The sequence below is a fragment of the Oryzias melastigma genome, linkage group LG24 (genome assembly GCF_002922805.2).
Source record: "Oryzias melastigma strain HK-1 linkage group LG24, ASM292280v2, whole genome shotgun sequence".
Classification (NCBI taxonomy): domain Eukaryota; kingdom Metazoa; phylum Chordata; class Actinopteri; order Beloniformes; family Adrianichthyidae; genus Oryzias; species Oryzias melastigma.
Genome location: NC_050535.1, coordinates 9339855 through 9360171, shown reverse-complemented (window position 1 = coordinate 9360171; position 20317 = coordinate 9339855). Strand labels below are relative to the sequence as shown.

General features: G+C 40.4%; 1 protein-coding gene across 6 annotated transcripts in view; it reads left to right on the top strand.

Annotated features, from left to right (window-relative positions):
- utrn (utrophin) overlaps positions 1–20317 on the top strand; it is a 184221-nt gene that overhangs the window by 31647 nt on the left and 132257 nt on the right. For 5 of the 6 annotated variants that reach the window (XM_024290459.2, XM_024290461.2, XM_024290463.2 and 2 more), the window contains 33 exons: positions 652–879; positions 1474–1655; positions 2153–2303; positions 2379–2498; positions 2594–2695; positions 2839–2946; positions 3018–3197; positions 4176–4318; positions 4399–4513; positions 4581–4668; positions 4735–4979; positions 5158–5320; positions 7760–7887; positions 10051–10188; positions 10716–10829; positions 10967–11122; positions 11317–11487; positions 11562–11753; positions 11869–12003; positions 15017–15166; positions 15284–15445; positions 15665–15796; positions 15975–16148; positions 16224–16379; positions 16454–16624; positions 16819–16998; positions 18226–18354; positions 18456–18626; positions 18695–18742; positions 18817–18951; positions 19291–19428; positions 19506–19589; positions 19699–19869. In XM_024290459.2, the coding sequence (XP_024146227.1) occupies positions 652–879; positions 1474–1655; positions 2153–2303; positions 2379–2498; positions 2594–2695; positions 2839–2946; positions 3018–3197; positions 4176–4318; positions 4399–4513; positions 4581–4668; positions 4735–4979; positions 5158–5320; positions 7760–7887; positions 10051–10188; positions 10716–10829; positions 10967–11122; positions 11317–11487; positions 11562–11753; positions 11869–12003; positions 15017–15166; positions 15284–15445; positions 15665–15796; positions 15975–16148; positions 16224–16379; positions 16454–16624; positions 16819–16998; positions 18226–18354; positions 18456–18626; positions 18695–18742; positions 18817–18951; positions 19291–19428; positions 19506–19589; positions 19699–19869 (4860 nt within the window). The remainder of the gene's footprint in view (positions 1–651; positions 880–1473; positions 1656–2152; positions 2304–2378; positions 2499–2593; positions 2696–2838; positions 2947–3017; positions 3198–4175; positions 4319–4398; positions 4514–4580; positions 4669–4734; positions 4980–5157; positions 5321–7759; positions 7888–10050; positions 10189–10715; positions 10830–10966; positions 11123–11316; positions 11488–11561; positions 11754–11868; positions 12004–15016; positions 15167–15283; positions 15446–15664; positions 15797–15974; positions 16149–16223; positions 16380–16453; positions 16625–16818; positions 16999–18225; positions 18355–18455; positions 18627–18694; positions 18743–18816; positions 18952–19290; positions 19429–19505; positions 19590–19698; positions 19870–20317) is intronic. The other variant, XM_024290458.2, reaches the window with a different exon arrangement.

The following is a 20317-nucleotide window of genomic DNA, read 5'->3' as shown; positions in this document are numbered from 1 at the left end:
CATTGTTGATCTATTTTCTAAATGTTTCTAGTGGTCTTTTAATTAGGATTATGTCGTTTGGGCAAAGATTTGTAAAAAAAAAGACTAAATTTGCTCTTTTTTTAATAACAATGTTTTTGCTCTTATGAGTTCCGAGTGTAGAATGCTCACTTTTTTTCTTCTTTAACTTCCTTAATTTTCCATACCTTTTGAATCACTGCCCCTAAAGGTAGATAATGGAATTGCAATCCCTCTGGAACTTCATTTCACGTCTGATTTGTTTTTCGTTAATTTCCTGGTTGAAATTATTTGTAATATTTGCTAAAATTTTACTAAACTGATTAATATCCGTTCCTATCATCTTTTGATGTAATTTTAAAGCGTTCACATTGATCTTTACGCTCGTTTTCATACATTTTTTTTGTCTGCTCCTGATTTTAAAAAATGCACACACTCAGAAATACAATTTTGAGATCAATTTTCTTTATATATGTCTTCAATCATCCGAAAAACACCACAAAAACACAATTTTAATTGGAGGATCTCTCAAGAGCTTGGTATGGTGAACTGTGATTTCCCAGCAATCCTCCCCAATGGCTTCTTTAGAACACAGTGAACTTCCCCTGATTGCTTTGCTATATTTCTGAGCTTCATCTGCGTCTTTTGCTACAGCAGAATGTCCAGACGGAAGACGGCAGCAGCAGTCCACGCCCTGAGACCCCCGGGACCGAGACGGAGGGAGACGTGGAGGTCGGCCTCCTGGACGTGGACCTGGACAGCTATCAGACGACGCTGGAAGAGGTCTTGACTTGGCTGCTGTCAGCTGAAGACACACTACAGATTCAGGAGGAGGTTTCTAACGATGTGGAGGACGTGAAGGAGCAGTTTCACACCCACGAGGTAAGAGGCCGTCAAGACGGTTAGATATGAAGCTTGACCTGTATGTTGATTTGAAACATTAAAAAGCATGAATCACGTTTGAGCTCTCCATTGAGAATTCCCAACCTCCTACAAACATGCTCGGTACATGTTGGGAATTCCAGGAATTCTGCTGAGAACAGTGGCGCAGATCGCTCCACGGTGCCCTGGCCCCAAGCTTACTTACTTACTTACTTATTTGCTTGCTTGACGCGGCGAGGTTTGTGTCTGTGCATGTGTGTAAAGGGGCTTTGGCTGGATTCCCTTGGCTGAAGTGTGAATTTTGCTGAATGTCTGGAATCCAGGTCAAAGCAGAAAGCTGGTCGTGAGACAGAGCAACGGGATCCAAAGCCTCTCGAACAGCCAGACCATTCAGGAAGGCTAAAAAAAAGAAAAAAGTCCAGCTTGTTTGTGCTTTGTTGTTCCCATACTTTCACTACAAAGCCCCATCTGAAACTAGTGCATTTTCAAGGAGTATTCACTGTTTCAAGCATATGTTTAAGGAATAAAGAGTATGGATTTTTGTTCAACAATTAGCTAAAAATCTGACTTGTGGTTGTCCGTATTGCTTTGAAGGCCTTCATGATGGAGCTGACGGCTCATCAGAGCAGCGTGGGAAACGTGCTGCAGGCGGGGAACCAGCTGATCGCTCAGGGCAGCCTGACAGAAGAGGAAGAGGAGGAGATCCGGGAGCAGATGAGCCTCCTGAACTCTCGCTGGGAGAATCTCCGGGTGGCCAGCATGGACCGACAGGCCCGGTGAGATCCCACACGGGGATCCACTCTACCGCCACATAAAGCCAAGTTGTTGTAGTTTTTCTTTTTGCAGAAAGATTGGAAACGGTTTGAATTAAAGGGTCACCAAACAGGGAAGTTGGAGGCTGACTCCACCCACAGCTGAAATTTGAAAATCCAGTCAGAAGGGCGGGGCTGCAGATCATGAAACTTCAAAAAAAATCACAACATTCAACTGTAATATCTCATTTCAACCTGTAGGGGGCAGCACACAGACAGTTTTTGACTATATTTTCAAGAATTAAACAATTTTATTTTAATTTGTCAAAAATTTGGCAATGACAAACAGACAGCACTTTTATTTATAGAGGTAAACAGCCAAAAAAAGTTGATTTAGGGTTTGGTTACCCTTTAATCTGAGTCCAATTGCGAATGTCGATTAATTCAATTTATTTCGTTTTCGGTTCTAAGCTCCTCTTGGTTCGAGTGTCATGTTTACAGAACCTCTTCTTCACTTTTAGGCTCCACGAGGTCCTGATGGATCTCCAGCAGCAGCAGCTGCAGCAGCTCTCCGATTGGCTGACGCAGACGGAGAAGCGAATCAAGAGGATTGAGACCGAGCCGGCGGCTGAAAACATGGAGGCCTACAAGGAGATGATCGAAGAGCATAAAGTAGATAAAGCCTCCGTTTTCATTCAACTCATAGAAATTTAAACATTTAATTTGATTGTTTTTGTTTTCATGCAGGAACTCCAGAATGATCTGGAGGTGGAGCAGGTGAAGGTCAACTCGCTCACGCACATGGTGGTTGTTGTGGATGAGAATAGCGGCGAGAGCACCACCGCTGCCCTGGAGGAGCAATTACAGGTATGATGACAGCTTTTAAATATCAGAATCTGAGATCTGTGTTTTGTCAGGATGTTTTTTAATGTTATTTTTAAAATAAATATTGTGAATTTCAGTCATTGGGTGAACGCTGGGCAGCTGTGTGTCGCTGGACGGAGGAAAAGTGGCAGAAACTGCAGGAAGTTTTTCTGGTTTGGCAGCAGCTCCTGTCAGATCAGGTGGGATGCTGAGCGTCATATCACTTTTTTTTTTTTTTAAATATATTTAAAAGATAACAGGAAAATGTCAGTGTTTCCAGATGAACAGAAATGTGAAAAATGAGTTTTACTAAATGAACTTTTCCTTGTTTTTGTTCCTGCAGGATTTGTTTAGAGAGTGGTTGGCAGAAAAAGAGGAATCCTTAAATGAAGTTCAGACCAGAAACTTCAAGGACTCCTCGGAAATGAATAGTAATGTGCGACAGCTAGCGGTAAGTGAAGAGCTTTGCTCAAATAGAAATGAATCTGATTGTAGACTGAACTTTATTTTTTATTTTTCTAGATATTAAAGGAAGACATGGAGAAGAAGAGGAGGACTTTGGATAAGCTATCCGACGCAGGACGGGATGTGATTCAACTGCTGCAAAATCAAACGGCAGGAGCCAGGATCGAGGGGGACACGGAGGAGCTGACCCACAGATGGGACAACCTGGTGCAGAAGCTTCAGGATTGCTCCTTCCAGGTGTGTGTTTTATGAATTTTAGCTGTCAGAAAAAAATGATATAGTGCAGGACTATATAGTGTGCTGGATTTTAAAGATAATACCGACACGATGCTTACTACTTTTCCTTTTTCTGAAAACCGGATATGATGCCATCAATTTCACAAAGTAAAAATCTAATAAAAACAAACATTTCACTGAGTTTATTTAGCACTCAGCTCTGTTGTGATGGTAAAAATGTGGTTGGTTTATTCACATATTGCATTTAAACACGTTTTTGTTCGAAATTGTTTGACCGCAATGCATTGTGGTCTATATTCGCTAATCCAGTGACCGTCGCTGTATGCTAGTTTTACGCAAAGACTTCTGGGTAATTTTGAGGACACATCCTAAAAGATAAAAAAAACTTAGCTTAGCCAAAAGAGTTAGCTTGTAAATATTGGCCTAACTCCAAAACAGCCGAAAAAAACCTAAATAGAAAAGCCGAAATTAGCCAAAACCGCTAGCATGTAGCTGAAATATTAGCTATACTCCAAAATAGCCTAAAAATCTTAAAAAACGAGCCTTAATTAGCCAAAACAGCTAGCATGTGACTAAAACATTAGCTAGACTCCAAAAAAGCCTAAAAAATCTTAGTAAATGCCAAAATAGTACCAATTTTTAAAAGTTTAAATCTGTAACATTTTAACAATTATGAATAAAAATTCAGGAATATTATACCAGAATATATCAAATTACTTTCAGTATTTTATTCTCTATAGAAATATATTTTGTCAAAATTAAACAAGTTAAAAATAAGCACAAGATAACATCTGGCCATCAATAACAATAAAATACAATTATCTGAAGGGCCAGATCCGGCCCCCGGGCCTTGACTTTGACACATGTGCTGTAATGAGTCGGTAAACCAGATGGATTGTGGGAATTTTTGAAGCAAGACAAATAAATGTGGAAAAAAACAAGCAAATGATTTCTCTGCTTCTTTTCCCACTGTCTCAGGTGATGGAGTCCGTATCGGATGCTGGGATCACTCCGACGGACGTTGCCATGGAAACGGTTGCTTCACCTGTCGACGAGGACTTGGACCCACCCGCTCCGCCCAAGAAACGTCTGGTGGAGACGAATGCGGATATTTTACAGAGGTAAACAGGACTGTGGCGCGAAGTGTGTGATTGTTGGGGAGCGTCAGGAGCCTGGAAGTGACTTGGTTTTTGCTCGACAGGTTTGAGGGGAAAACGTCCGACTTGTTGAGCTGGATTAGAGCGCGCAAGACGTCCAGCCAAACTCTAGCTGCTACACCAACTGAAACGTCACCCGACCTGACAGAGAATCTTAAGGTACAGATGGAGATAAAAGTTTATAAGTTGAAAGAATTTATTTTAAGCCTGGTTGTTGTTGATGCAGGATTTGGAGCAGGAGATCTCAGCTAAGGAAGCCACAGTTCAAGACGTGGTTCAGGAGGGGCGTGGCCTGATGGAGCAGCTGGAAAGAGGTTTGAAGAAGGAATTGCGTCAAAACCGTTCTTTTGGTTCTATTTTACTCTCGTTTATTCTCACAGAGGCTGAAAACATGGAATCTGTGAGGACAAACGTCGACCTGATCCTAACGGAGTGGGACTCCTGCAAACGGGAGGTCCGGGCTGCCCGTGAGCGGGTTCTTACTCAGTCCCGGGTCAGAGCGGCGGCCGAGGAGCTCGCAGAGGTGGACCGGCTCGTGGAGGAGCACGACAGGTGGCTGGAGCGTTCGGCCGCTGTGGAAAAGTGCAGCGAGGTCGAGCTCGCAAATCTGAGCGGAGAATGCCGGGTGAGATTTGCCGTCTCGGTCTCACACGCCCTGATCTGATTTGTGTGACTTTAATCCAGAATTTGACCTCTGACCTTTCGTAGCACAGCTTTGCATTTGTGTTTCTAAATATTGTACCAAAAACTGAGCGGTGCATCACAGAAACAGACAATGGGATTCATGGTTTTGTTTCCTCCAGTCCCGCCTTGCTCGGATGGATTCCTTCAGCCCTCGACTGGAGCAGCTGTTCTCCGGATCTCTGGGAGCGGCGTCCTCTCTGAAGGACAGCGCCTTGTTGGTTTCAGCTCACCACGCATCCACGCTGCAGCAGCTGCAGAGCAAAGAGCAGCAAGTCAACAACGGTAAAACATCCTGAGCTGGATGATGTAAATCCAAACCTTTACAGCATCCTTTTATTGCAAGAAGTTTAAAAACCTTTTGTTCTTTCTCCACACAGCACCACACAAACACGCACAAATTTAACTCAGTCTTTTATATAAAACTCTTGGCCAGTCAAGTAATAATCGAATCCCTTTCATCATATGTATAAAAGTCAAGGCCCGGGGGCCGAATCTGACCCTCCGGGTAATTCTATCTGCTCCTCCAGATCATTTTATTTTATTGTTATTAATGGCCCAATATGATCTTGTGCTCATTTTTAACTTGTATAATTTTGACAAAATAGGATTTTATAGAGAATAATACATTGAAAGTTATTTAAGGTTTATTCTGGAATAGTATTTCTTCCTTTTATTCATAATTGTTAAAAAGTTACAATTTTAAAGTTTTAAAAAATGGCATTCTGCTAGCTTTTTGGACTATTTTTCAGGCTGTCTCTGAGTTAATTAAATATTTCAGCTACATGCCAGATAATTGAGGCTTTTTTCAGTGTTTTAGGCTATTTTGAAGTTTAGCTATATTTCTTTATCTGCATGCTAGCTGTTTTTGCTAACCTAAGTTACAGTTTTTTACGGTTTTGGGCTAATTTGGCATTTAGTTAATATTTTAGGTGGCTATCAGCTTCACCGTTTCTAGCTAACAGCTTCAGCGTTTTCAGCTATCAGCTTTATTGATATCAGCTATCAACTTCAGCGTTTCAGCTATCTGCTTCAGTGTTTTCAGCTATCTGCTTCAGCGTTTCAGCTATCTGCTTCAGTGTTTTCAGCTATCTGCTTCAGTGTTTTCAGCTATCTGCTTCAGTGTTTTCAGCTATCTGCTTCAGCGTTTCAGCTATCTGCTTCAGCGTTTCAGCTATCTGCTTCAGCGTTTCAGCTATCTGCTTCAGTGTTTTCAGCTATCTGCTTCAGTGTTTTCAGCTATCAGCTTCAGCGTTTCAGCTATCTGCTTCAGCGTTTCAGCTATCTGCTTCAGCATTTTCAGCTGTCAGCTTCAACGATTTCAGCTTCAGCATTTTCAGCTCTCAACTTCAGCGTCTTCAGCTATCAGCTTTATGGATATCAGCTATCAACTTCAGCGTTTCAGCTATCAGCTTCAGTGATTTTTGCTCTCAACTTCAATGTTTTCAGCTAACAGCTTCAGTGTTTTCAGCTATCAGCTTTATTGATATCAGCTATCAACTTCAGCGTTTCAGCTATCAACTTCAGCGTTTTCAGCTATCTGCTTCAGCGTTTCAGCTATCTGCTTCAGCGTTTCAGCTATCTGCTTCAGCGTTTTCAGCTCTCAGCTTCAGCATTTTAAGCTCTCAACTACAGCAATTTCAACTATCAGCTTCAGCGTCTTCAGCTATCATCTTCAGCATTTTTAGCTATCAGCTTCTGTGATTTCAGCCCCTTAACTTCAATGTTTTCAGCCATCAACTTCAACGTTTTCAGCTAACAGCTTTACTGATATCAGCTACTAACTTCAGCGCTTCAGCTATCAGCTTCAGCATTTTTAGCTATCAGTTTCAGCATCTTCAGCTATCAGCACTAGCATCTTCCGTGGCCAAATTCCCCTTACAGCATTCACACTTGCATTATCACAGGTAGTGCTAAATATCTAGTTCACAATTATGTTAAAAAGTTATGGTTTTAAAGTTTTAATAATGTAGTTTCAGAATGTTTAATCAATGTTTATCCTGTTCAGCCTGCGACATAACGTGTTTTGGATTTTGGCCCCCTGTGCGATTGAGTTTGACACCCCTACCTTATATGGCTTCTAAAGCGCTCAGGTTTGCAGGAGAACAACTGCATGCTCTTCATCGACAGCAGCTCATGTTTACCTGGACCGGCTCTGAGAATCACTCACCGCCTTACCTCTGGAATTTATGGACGCCGATCTCTGCCAGAAGAAGCCCTTGAAGGGGGGACTTGAACCTTCTTCAGAGCGCCAGTGCGCGCCTTTCTTGTTGTGCCTATTTTCACTCAGAGGAGAACTTGGACGGAAACCAAGGAAAACTATTTTGTTTCTGCTTGAGAGCACTTTGCTTCTCGCTAAGGCCTCCTCATCACCCACCCCGCTCTTCCACTCCATCTCCTGCTCTTTCAGTTTATACTGTAAACAGAGCCAGATTGTGTAGGAATTAAGGCACCCGATAATTAACGGACAAAGAAATGGAGCGAAAGAGAAGGGGGGGGTGCAGGAACATGCCGCTCAATTTTCACGTTCTCTAAGGTTTTTGCGCTTTCAATTTCTGACAGAAGGTTAGATTTTCTATAGTTTGCTAGTTTTCATAGAGTTGTACACAAATGGGGAATTTCCCGGCTCACTGCCCTCTTGTGGTGAAATTCCTACACTTTTGAACCATGTATTTACCCACCTCATTTCTCCGCCCACTGAACGTTTTTCTTGTTTTATCCCAGCTTTGGCGAAGTTTAAAGCGACCCAGGTCACTGAGAACGTGTTGGAGGACCTGGAGGCCAGACTGGCCGCTCTGAGGAAGGACGTCGTAGACTTGACCACGACGGAGAGGGCAGTAGAACAGGCACAGGTGAGAGTTTTTACAAAACTGTGGAATGATAAAACTTCATTGCATTGTCTCTGATCATTTAAACTACATGTGTCAAAGTCAAGGCCCGGAGGCCGGATCATTTTATTTTATTATTAATAATGGCCCAATGTTATCTTGCGCTCATTTCTAGCTTGTATCATTTTGACCAAATATATTTTTGTGTGGAGTAAAATATTGAAAGTTATTTAAGGTTTAAGTTTATTTTTTTCTGAAAATAATTCTGCCTTTTTATTATTCATAATTATGTTAAAAAGTTATGTTTTTTTTTGACTATTTTGGCATTTACTAATGATTTTTTGAGCTATTTTTGAGTTGAGCTAATATTTCAGCTACATGCTAGGTGTTTTAGCTAATTTAGGCTTACTTAAAGGTTTTTTTAGTCTGTTTTGGGGTTTGGACTAATTTTTACACACAAGGTGTTTTGGTTAATTTAGGCTTTTTCCTATTTTTAGGCTGTTTTGGAGTTTAGCTAATATTTCAACTACACGCTAGCTGTTTTGGCTAACCTAGGTTTTTTTTTTTTTTAAGTTTTTAAGGCAAATTTGGAATTTCAGCTAATTTAGCTGGCTATCAGTTTCAGCCTTTTCAGCTCTTAACTTCAGTGATTTCTGCTAGCATCTTCAGCTAACAGTACTAGCATCTTCAGCGCCCAAATTCAGCTTACAGCATTCACACTAGCATTAAGGCTGGTAATGCTATATACCTAGTTCATAATTATGTTAAAAAGTTACAGTTTTAAAGTTTAAAATATTGGCATTCTGCTAGCTTTTTGGACTATTTTTGCATTCACTAATGAATTTTTAGGCTGTTTTGGAGTTGAGCTAATATAGCTACATGCTAGCTGTTTTGGCTAATTTAGGCTTATTTAAAGTTTTTTTAAGGCTGTTTTGTGATTAGATTAATGTTTACAGGCTAGCTGTTTTGGCTAACCTGGGTTTTTTTTGTTTAAGTTTTTACGGCAAATTTGGCATTTAGCTAATATTTTAGCTAGCTATCACTTTCAGCTTACAGCTATTAGCTTCAGTGATTTCTGCTAGCATCATTAGATGTTGTCGTTATCGTGTAAGGATACAGCTCACTTTTTGGCATAAGGGGTCGCCATCGCCAATCAGCTTTCATTAATTTGCACAGTTGGTTTGGCAGAGATTTTCTCGTTGGATGCACAACACAACGCTGGATTTTATCTGGGCTGGAGACTCGGACTGAAATGTCTCCCCTACATTTAGCCCTGAAATAGAGAGTTATGGAATAATAGTGTCTTCAAATTTGGATCATACCCCTTATGATGTCATCAATAGCTGCCAGTTAGCTACGTTAGCGCATAGCTTCCTGTGCTTGAAAAATGCATTGTTTTTTTATTTGTTTAATTTCCATATTATTTGCTAAAATATTTTAAAAAAAATGTCATTCCCACACAAGAGGTCAAAGCAATTACACATAAGTCCTTTTTTTTTTTGAAAATACAGTGATTAAAATGTGTCCAAACAGACTTATTTAAATAAAGAGGAAGTAATTTTTACCTTTTTAGACTACAAAGACATTTTGATTGCATCTGATGTGTCAAATCTGCACCGTCAGTCTATTTCCTCTTTAGTTTTTTTTCTTTTCATGATATCACTTCACTGTTTCTCCCCAGTCAACAATACATCACTTTGTTACCAGCGATGAGGGTGTGTTGTGTGTTTACAACACTTTGTGTCTTTTTGCATGCAGTGCTGAAAGTATGTCGTGTTTTGTGTGTTTGCTCACCTCCTCAGCCCCGTGCTGGAATGTGAATCAGTCTGCAGTCTCATTTTCATGACAGACGGGGGCACAGGGCTGGGTGGGGGGCACATTCTGGGCATCGTGCCCGTCCATGCAACTCCTCATATTTCTCTGTGGAGTCTGAAAAGCTGCCAAGCTGCCTGATACCACAACATACAGAACAATGCCGTGATGGCGTGTCTGAGATCAGTTGTTTATTAGACCGGAGGGATGCTGGGAATAATCTGACTTCATGTTTCAGAACATAAATTCCACATTTTACCCCAAAAATTACCTTTGACTTACAGTTGACTCATGAGAGCAGGTGTTTTCCTGTAACTTTTTTCCAAACATTTTTTTTGTGTTTTTGAGACTCTAAAACGTCCGTTTGTCCTCCAGAGCCTGTGTCTGCAGATTGAGCAAACCCAACAAGCGTCTGATCCAGAAGAACTACAAACATGGAGTCAGCTCTCCTCCAGGGCGCGCGAGGAGTACGGCACGTTGCATTGCATTTTGGGATGCATGAAGGACAATCAGGTGGGGCCCCGTGACTGATGATTATTCTTCATCTTTTTTGTGTGAAATTAGCTTAGAAACTATAATTTATTTGTCTTTGAATTTCAAATGAAGTTTTTTTTATGTTTGCATTTCTATAATTTATTCTTCTTGCTGCTGAATTTGTTTGAATTAGGGGAAAAAAAATTATTATCAGGGGCGGAGCTACGGGGGGCAAGGGGGGCCAGTTGCCCACCAATTTATTTTAGCAAATATTAGCATCATTATTAACAAAAAATAAGAAATCATCAATAAACTCTTCTTTCAGAATTAAAAAAATATAAACACTTTTTAAGTGAGATAAAAGCTATAATAATAAAAAAACTGTCAGAAATACCCCACCCTATGTAAAATGCTCTAGCTCCGCCCCTTATTATTATTTACCCCATGAAAAATAAAAAGTTTTCACATTTATTGCAGATTAAATACCAATATTTCTGATGTGTAGTGTGAAGACATAGTGTGTTTTAAACTTCTAGATGAACTAATGAAATCTTTATTGCACTTAGGTGTGTTTGGAGATGGTGGAGCGCTGGTGTGACGCCGTTCAGGAATTGTTGTTTCGGGACACCACAGGTTTGGGAGATGGAGAGAATTTCCATGAAGAGCTGAGCAGGTGCAAGGTGGGAATGTTGGGAAAATATTCACATTTCTTTAGCTTTTCGAATTAATTTAATTGTAATACATGTTATTTTAAAATCATAATTGAATTACATTTTTTTGTCAAACACATTTATTATAGTAATTTGTTTTAAATTAGGAGTATGTGAATGAGATGGAGTCAGTGGAGCGTTCGCTGAAGCAAATGGAAGAAAACGTGAAAGCTGTGCAGGCGATTGCAGTACCAGGACTGGCCAAGTGGGGGCAGGATAGGCTGGACGATTGTCAGGAAAGGTGGGCGGAGCTTAGCGCACAGGTGAGAACATTTTTTGTCTCCATTTTCATACTATTCGTTTTGTTTTTAAGTCCTTTAATGGGTTGGATAATCTAGAAAATTTGTAGTACTCGTTTTAGTATGTATTACTACAAAAGGATTTGAGGTGGTGTCAGCGTTGGGACGTTTTTTTGTTCCGTCTGTCGATAAAGGTGCATTTTTGTGTTTCCCTCCAGCTTCTCAGTCATCAGGAACATATTGCAGAGAGTCAGGAGAAGCAGGTCAACCTGAAGAAAGATCTAGGAGAGATGCAGGAGTGGATGGCTCAAGTCGATGAGGAGTTTCTGATGAGGGATTTCGAGTACAAGAGTCCCGAGGACCTGGAGGCGTCTCTGGAGGAGATGAAGGTGGGATTCGAAGCCTCAAATTTTGAGGAGATGAGCCTTTGGTTTTGTGTTTTACTCCTTTCTGCTCATCATAGAGGGCTAAAGAGGATGTGCTACAGAAAGAAGTGAAAGTGAAGATCCTGAAGGACAACATCAACACACTGGTGTCCCGAACGGCGCACCCTGGTGGTGGGTTTGGACAAGATTTGACCTTTGAGCTGGAAGGGGTCTTGGCCAATTATAACAAACTCTGCGACCGCCTCAAGAGCAAATGCCACACCTTGGAGGTATTTTTTTTTCTTTAAATCTCTATTCTTTTGACTTTTTGAGTCTTTCTGTGTCTTGAGGCCTTTAAAATGTTTGTGGATGACATTCCTGCTCATGTTGGGACGTGCTCTGCAGGAGGTGTGGTCCTGCTGGATGGAGCTGCTTCAGTTTCTGGACACGGAGCAGAGCTGGCTCACCTCTCTGGAGGAAAAACTCCACGCAACTGAAAACCTACCAGAGAGCACAGAGGTTGTTAATGAAGCTCTGGAGGTTTGTCGCTAAAATCTTCATTTTAGTCTGTTTATATGAAAGTGCTCCATCCATTTGATCTGTACAGAACTGATCATCTTTTAATCTATTTTAAAAGCATACCCATGATGATAATACTATTTTCAGCCAAAAAAAACTATTTTCTACAAGTTTTGTCTATTAAACATTCATTTTTAAATGTAACTTAAGCAAAAATTTATTACAGCAGTGCCTATATTTATATATATGCAACATTTAGAATTTCTTTTGCTTTTGACAGCAGCTCACACTAGTTCCTTTCAAAATAAAACACACTCTGTGTCTAAAAGCTCCTCCTGCTCCAGCAGCTTTTGTCGAATTAAACATGCAACCCAGTCAAACATGACATTTGTATTATGAGGATTTTGGTGTGCCACCATCATTTTTTTCCTTGTTATGCTCAGATATAAACAACATTTTAGTAGAATCTATTTATTAAAAAAAGCAAATTACAAAAATTTAGAATAAACTGAGCTTTTTGTTGTCATTCTTTAAGATGTGAGGCACAAAACACTCAATGCTGAACCATTTTCAATCATTTTAAACTGCATTTGTTCAAAACTTTTACCACCTTAGTGTTTTTTACCAAAATAGAGCAACATTTGGAGTTATTTAAATTAAAAACACAAATTGAAAGAACATTTCTACTGAATTTCTGACAGTAAATTAAACTCTTTTGCTTAGTTGTTTGACAAAAATAATAAGCAAAAATGACAAAACTTAAATAACCAATCTGTTACGTATTCAAACATTAGCATTTTTCATTAAAGCTAAAGAGCCACAATAAAGAGATGAAAGAGCAGCGTGTGGCTCTGGAACCACAGGCTGCAGACCCCTGCGCTAGACAAGCAGGGAGGGGCTTCTTTTTTTTCCTTTCACTTCTGTTTACTAGCGTGTGCCCCATTTACAGTTAGAAGAAGTTTGGTGCGACATATCTAAGCTGTGCAAATCTCACAATTAGGTGCAAAACTGAAACAGTTTGGTTCATAGCTAGCATCCTTTCTAGCATCCTTTTTAGCATTCTTTCTTGCATCCTTCTTGGCATCCTTTCTAGAACCCTTGTTAGCATCCTTTCTAGCATCCTTGTTAGCATCCTTTGTAGCATCCTTGCTGGTATCCTTGCTACTATCCTTTCTAGCATCCTTCTTGGCATCCTTTCTAGCATTCTTGTAATCATCCTTCCTAGCATCGTTTCTAGCATCCTTCTTAGCATCCTTTCTAGCATCCTTCTTAGCATCCTTTCTAGCATCCTTCTTAGCATCTTTTCAAGCATCCTTGTTAACATCGTTTCTAGCATCCTTTCTAGCATTCTTGTTAGTATCCTTTCTAGCATCCCTCCTAGCATCGTTTCTAGCATCCTTTCTAGCATCCTTGTTAGCATTCTTTCTTGCATCCTTCTTGGCATCCTTTCTAGAACCCTTGTTAGCATCCTTTCTAGCATCCTTTCTAGCATCCTTTGTAGCATCCTTGCTGGTATCCTTGCTACTATCCTTTCTAGCATCCTTCTTGGAATCCTTTCTAGAACCCTTGTTAGCATCCTTTCTAGCATTCTTGTAATCATCCTTCCTAGCATCGTTTCTAGCATCCTACTTAGCATTGTTTCTAGCATCCTTTCTAGCATTCTTGTTAGTATCCTTTCTAGCATCCCTCCTAGCATCGTTTCTAGCATCCTTCTTAGCATCCTTTCTAGCATCCTTTCTAGCGTCCTTGTTAACATCGTTTCTAGTATCCTAGTTAGCATCGTTTCTAGTATCCTAGTTAGCATCGTTTCTAGCATCCTTCTTAGCATCGTTTCTAGCATCCTAGTTAGCATTGTTTCTAGCATCCTTCTTAGCATCCTTTCTAGCATCCTTTCTAGCGTCCTTGTTAGCATCGTTTCTAGCATCCTTGTTAGCATTGTTTCTAGCATCCTTCTTAGCATCGTTTCTAGCATCCTAGTTAGCATTGTTTCTAGCATCCTTCTTAGCATCCTTGTTAGCATAATTTCTGGCATCCTTTCTAGCATCCTTGCTACCATCCTTGTTAGCATCCTTTCTAGCATCCTTGTTAGTATCCTTTCTCTAATCGTTTGTGGCAGCGCTAATTGTAATCGAAACCCCGTTAGGAAAGCTTTTAAAGTATCGCATAACATAATCTGATTGGAACTTTAAATAATGCAATAACAAGTGTATGTTTTAAATAACCTTGATATAATTCCTACTTAGAAATTAGCATATTTGGCGTTATTGGCTGCAGGCCTTTGTCAAAAAAGTAAGAAATTAAGCTAATCAGTAAAAAAAAAAAAAAACTCATCCTCTCTTTCATATAGTTTCCAGAAAACACCTGTTTTTATGCAACTTTTTCAACAAAAATGAGACAAATAAAGATTTCAATTAAGAGGCTAAACGACAAAACTGATAGGATTATTATGATTGATAAAAGAAGAATTCAAAGTCATTTCGGTTCGCAGAAACTTCAGACTGCATGACGAGTTTTCCACAAACAAATGCTTAAATGTTGCTTCTAAATGTTAATGACCTCATTTGTCTTTGATTCGTCTTCTGCTTTGACGTGCTCCACTGCTAAATCTGTAGAGCGCCCGCGGCGCGACTGTCAAACTCACTTTCATCACGGAGGGGCTTCTGTAGCATCACATAGCGATGAAGGAGACCGAAGTCCCTCGCAGACAGAGCTTCACCTTCTTGTCTGCGTCCCTCATCTCCCCACCCCTGTTTCCCTCTCTCCATCACCACCGGGGGCGAAAAACTGAAGCTACAAGAACAGTGTTGGATCCAAACATGAGGCGTCACTCCACAGCTCGCTCAGTTCACTCCTCCTCTTAGTTTTTTATTGACCGCGCTGCAGTTTCTGCCTCCGCTCTTCATCTATTTTATTTGTTCATTCTGCAGCTGTTGACGTCTTTAATAACATTTTTTTATTTGACTTTTTTCTCCTTAACTGGTTTATGTTTTTTTTAGTTAAATAAATAAAAAAGTGCTGTTTTATCTCCGTCTAGTCTTTGGAGGACGTGCTCCGCCACCCCGGGGACAACCGGACTCAAATCAGGGAGCTGGGTCAGACGCTCGTAGACGGGGGCATACTTGATGAGCTCATTAGCGAAAAACTCGAAGCCTTCAACTCGCGCTTTGAGCAACTCCACCATCAGGTCAGAACTTAGCCTTTCTGGGCATATTTTCTTTCTTGAACTTAATCCACTTTTTTTTCATTATTTCGTCACAGTTAAAGTTTGACTGTCGTCTCTGTCTTTGTTTTTGTCCTTCAGGCGGTCGACCGACAAGCGAGCCTCGAGCAGCAGCTGCAGAGACTGAAGGAGAATCAACAGGCGCTCCAAAATCTGCAGGAGTCTCTAAGCCAGCTGGACCATACTCTCACCTCCTACCTTACCGATCGCGTAGACGCCATCCAGCTCCCCCAGGAGGCACAGGTGCAGCACACCTGCACACATACCTACATTTAGGAGGCAGACATTCTGTTGGATGATTGTACGGAGTTCCTAATCCCCTAAGACTGAAGAATACTTATATAGTGCATAGTTTTGAGATCACTTCAATCTGTTTTCTGCATCTAATGCTAACCACCAATTTAGGCACTTTTTAAAATCTTTTTTTAACATATATTTCCTTTTATTTTCCTTTTCCTTTAGTCCATCGCTGCTGAAATTGCAGAACTTGAAGTGACGATGGAAGAGATGAAGAGGAGGAATGTGTTCAACCTGCCTCCTCCCACAGCAGATGCCAAAACAGCTCGTGGTGGCACCATGTTGGATCAGCTGCAGGTAATGTCGCCTCCTGCTGGACAGATTGTGGAACTGCCTGAAATCAGTTCTCTCATTTCCAATTAGATTTTTGTTGTTGTCTGCATTAAAAAATGTGTAACTTGTTGGATTATTTCTATTAATAAATCCATTCAAATCACATTTGAATATCAGTGCTGCAAATGTCTCTTTTCTGCAGAGGAAACTGAGAGAAATCTCCACCAAGTACCAGCTGTTCCAGAAGCCGGCTAACTTTGAGCAGCGCATGCTGGACTGTAAGAGGGTTCTGGAGGGGGCCAAAACCGAGCTGCACGTCCTGGATGTGAAGGATGTGGAGCCGGAAAGAATCCAGACCCACCTCACTGGTTGTATGGTGAGAAACTGAGATTTCCCAGCCTTCACTTGAGCAGAAAATCTGGATACATGTGTGTGTCTTTCTCCTGTGCAGAAATTGTACAAGCTGCTGAGTGAGGTAAAGCTGGAGGTGGAGACGGTGATCAAAACGGGCCGTCAGATTGTGCAGAAACAGCAGACGGAGAATCCTAAAGCTATGGACGAACAGCTGACCGCTCTGAAACTTCTCTACAACAATCTGGGGGCTCAGGTAACTCATTCAGCGAACAGAAAAAGACAAAAAAAATCCAGTTTTGATTTCAACTGGTTTATGTGTCTTTACAGGTAACGGAGGGCAAGCAGGACCTGGAGAAAGCTCTGTCGCTGTCTCAGAAGTTTCAGAAGGAGAGCGCTGTTCTGCAGGATTGGCTGACCACAAATGAAGCCGAACTGCAGCAGAAGAACACTAGCGGAGACATGCCGGCGGATATTGACGCTGAGATCATGTGGGCGAATGTGAGTCGCTGTCCATCAAAACTTAAACGGACATACGTCTTCATGAAAGCATGTATATCAATCTTCTGGTCGATTTCTGTATGCGTCTGTCTCATTTTTATGAGACAACTTTGCAAAGCTTGAATAGAAATGTTTCTAGCTAGTAGGTTAACAAGGTTAATGTGTGATACAAAGTTGCGCCCGTCCTCCATCAGGGCCTGCTGAAGGAGTCCGAGCGCCGGAGGGGAGAGCTGTCCAGCCTGACAGAAACCAGCGCAGGCCTGCAGACTCTGGTGGAGGGCAGCGAGGCTCAGCTGGAAAACAGGCTCTCCGGTCTTGATGAGGCTTTGGGCCGTGTTCGCACTCTGACCGAAGACTGGCTCAGTGCTGTTCTGGTGAGTGTCCTTGATTGTGTGAATGCTTAGTAAGCATTCACACTATAGTGATTTCTCTGCTCCTTTCCATTAGTTTTTTTTTGTACGTAAAAATTTAAAAACACTTTCAGTGATTTTAGCAATCTTGGTACCAAAAGGTTTAGCTTGTTCAGGGCATTACTGCTTGTATTTTTAGTATTTATAATTTTAGAACTATTGAGCTAAATATGCCTCATAGGAAATGAATGAGAAAGTCTTTAAATTAAAAAAATGTAGGTAGAGTAGCAACAAACCTTTACATATATTCATGGGTTATATTTTGAATTTTTCATATTATTTTTTTTAAATGGAGTTCACCTAATATTTTAGCAACATGCTAACGTTTTTGACTATTTTTTTTTTAATCTACTGAGGTGTTTGGGCTAATTTAGAGTTTTGCTTCTATTTTAGTAGCAAGCTAACGTTTTTGGCTAATTTGTTATCTACTGGGTTTTGTTTAGACTATTTTGGAGGTTAGCTAAAATTTTTGCAACATGCTAACGTTTTTAGCTAATTTCTTATCTACTGGGGTTTTTGGGCTAATTTAGAGTTAGCAGCAAGCTAACGTTTTTGGCTAAACTGTTATCTAGTGAGATTTTTTAGGCTAATTTTTATTTTAGCTAATATTTTAGCAACATGCTAACGTTTTTGGCTAATTTGTTAACTGAGGTTTTTAAGCTAATTTAAAGTTTAGCTTTATTTTAGCAACGTTTTTAAATATTTTAGTTTACTGAAGTTTTTTTTTCTATTTTAGTGTTTAGCTAGTATTTAAACAACAAGCTAGCTTTTTGGCTAATTTGGCATCTACTGAGGTTTTCTGGAATAATTTTAAGTTAAGCTCATATTGTAGCAACACACTAAATATTTTTATAAAATTAGCGTGTGTTATGGATTTTTAAGTAATTTTACTACAATTTTTTTCAGAAATGTAGATAAACTTAAAGGCTTTTTCATAGTTCTTTAACAGAATTTCCAGTCTTTTATCAAATTTAACATTTTGCAAATTTTCAGCAAATCCCTACAGCATTTTTAGGGACTACTTTCAGCAAAAAACATCCACACTAGCATTATCGCATGTAATATAACTTTTCTAGTTATGAGAGTGTTCTGTTTTTACCGTTAACTCTTATGGGTTTCATGGATGCTACGTGCAGATTTTGCTTGATCTTTAAGTCATTGGTGTACCTCAAAATATGGATTTCTCTGCAGAGTCACCAGAACGAGGTGGAGATTTTTGATGAGAACGTGGCTCACATCAGCACCTGGCTCTACCAGACTCAGATCCACCTGGACGAGGCCGAGCAGCTGGCTCCCACGGAGAAAGAAAACATTTTAAAGGTCAGATTTGTATTAAATACCTGAGTGTATCAGTGCTGCTATCGTAAAATTCATTTAAGCTGTTAAAAGTCTGAAACTAAAAGGTAAGGTTGTGTCCTCAGAGGATCCTGGAGGAGCTGGACGACGTCAGCCTGCGTGTGGACAACATCAGAGACCAAGCCGTCATCCTCATGACCAGCAGGGGGCCCGCCTGTCGAGAAGTGGTGGAGCCCAAACTGGCTGAGCTCAACTGCAACTTCGACAAAGTCTCTCAGCACATAAGAGCGGCTACGGTAACCCAAAAATCTGATTGGTGCATTATTGATAGTCTACTATTTCTATAACGTCTTTCTTGATTCAGATGACGACCAGTCTGGGAACTGAAGGTGTTCAAAGGGAACTTCATACGGTACAAGAACATTTTATTTTAACTTATTATTTTAATTATCCTTTACAAACATATTTTTATCTTCTCTTCTCAAGGTTAGTCGAGCAGAAATACGTCCACAGCTTCCTAAATCCGTGGTCCGAACTGAAATAAAGGAGCTTCAGGTGGAGCTTCAGGAAACTCTGCAGACTCTGCAGCAGGACCCAGTAAACCTGCCGGATGATGAGAAGGTTTGTACTTTCTACCGATGTTTAGCCGGACTTTAAACAGAAGCAAAGAATGTTTGACTTGGGTGTTTCCCCTTTTCTTTTTGGTTTTATTAGATTTGACTAAAGTTTATACAGTAAAAGCTGCAATCTGATAAGATTATGCCTTAAGTAAATGTTTAAAAGTTCAATCAAAGTTTATGTTATGGTTGGAAAGGTGAGTGACCCAAAGGGAGATAGCTTTCTGAAATGTGTTTTTAGCCTCAATAATTAGCTTTTTGCTTCACAGATTTGTCATTTTTAGTGTTTTAAACAGATGGGTTTTGATAAAAAAGTGTAATTTGACTTTGTCCCTTTCCTCAGATGGATGAAGAGAAAGCCAACATGGACGAACTGCTAAAACGAGGACAAGAGCTTCTGCAGCAAACCTCAGAAGAAGAGCAGCGGGAGGAGCTGCAGGTGATGCTGCTCCGGCTGCAGAGCCAGTATTCTGCTCACAGGGTGAGACTCAGTTAGACGTTGTTAAATCTCAACCTAAAGCCTAAAGAAAGCTGAGATGAATTGTGTTTGTGCTTTAGGAACTGAAGATGCGGCGTTTCATGCAGATGGAAGGGCCTTCGTCTTCTCACTTTGAAGAGAAAACATTAGAAGTTTCTGCTCAGGTGAGGGATGACGGTTCGGGTCTTTCTGAGGGTGATTTGGTCAAATATTTGAGCTCATTTTAAAACTTTATTTGGGATATCACAAATTTTCCCTCTTGTTTTGATGCAGGAGATGTCCGCAGCAGGGCTCAGCAGCTCGCTATCTCTGACGCCCTCAGACTACCTGCTGGAGATCAATAAAGTCCTCCTTGGCATGGCGGACAACGAGTTGCTCCTGAACTCCTCGGAGCTGAGCGGAGGCCTTTATGAAGACTTCCCCAGCCAGGAGGATACACTCAAAGTGGGTGATATCCTGAACATCACATTTTATTTTAAAGATGTCCCACAAATGTATATTTTATGAGTGACTTTCTTTTGCCGTTCTTCTAAACCACATATGTCAAAGTCAAGGCCCGGGGGCCAGATGCGGCCCTCCGGTTAACTCTATCTGGCCCTCAGGATCATTTTATTTTATTTTTATTAATAGCCTGATGTTATCTTGCGCTTATTTCTAAGTTGAATAATTTTGGCAAAATGGGATTTTATAGAGAATAATACATTGAAAGTTATTTAAGGTTTATTCTGGAATAGTATTTCTGCATTTTTATTATTCATAATTATGTTAAAAAGTTAGTTTTAAGTTTTAAAAATTTGCGCTATTTTACAAAGATTTTTAAGGCTATTTTGGAGTTGAGCTAATATTTCAGCTACATGCTAGCTGTTTTGGGTAATTTAGACTTTTTTCTGTT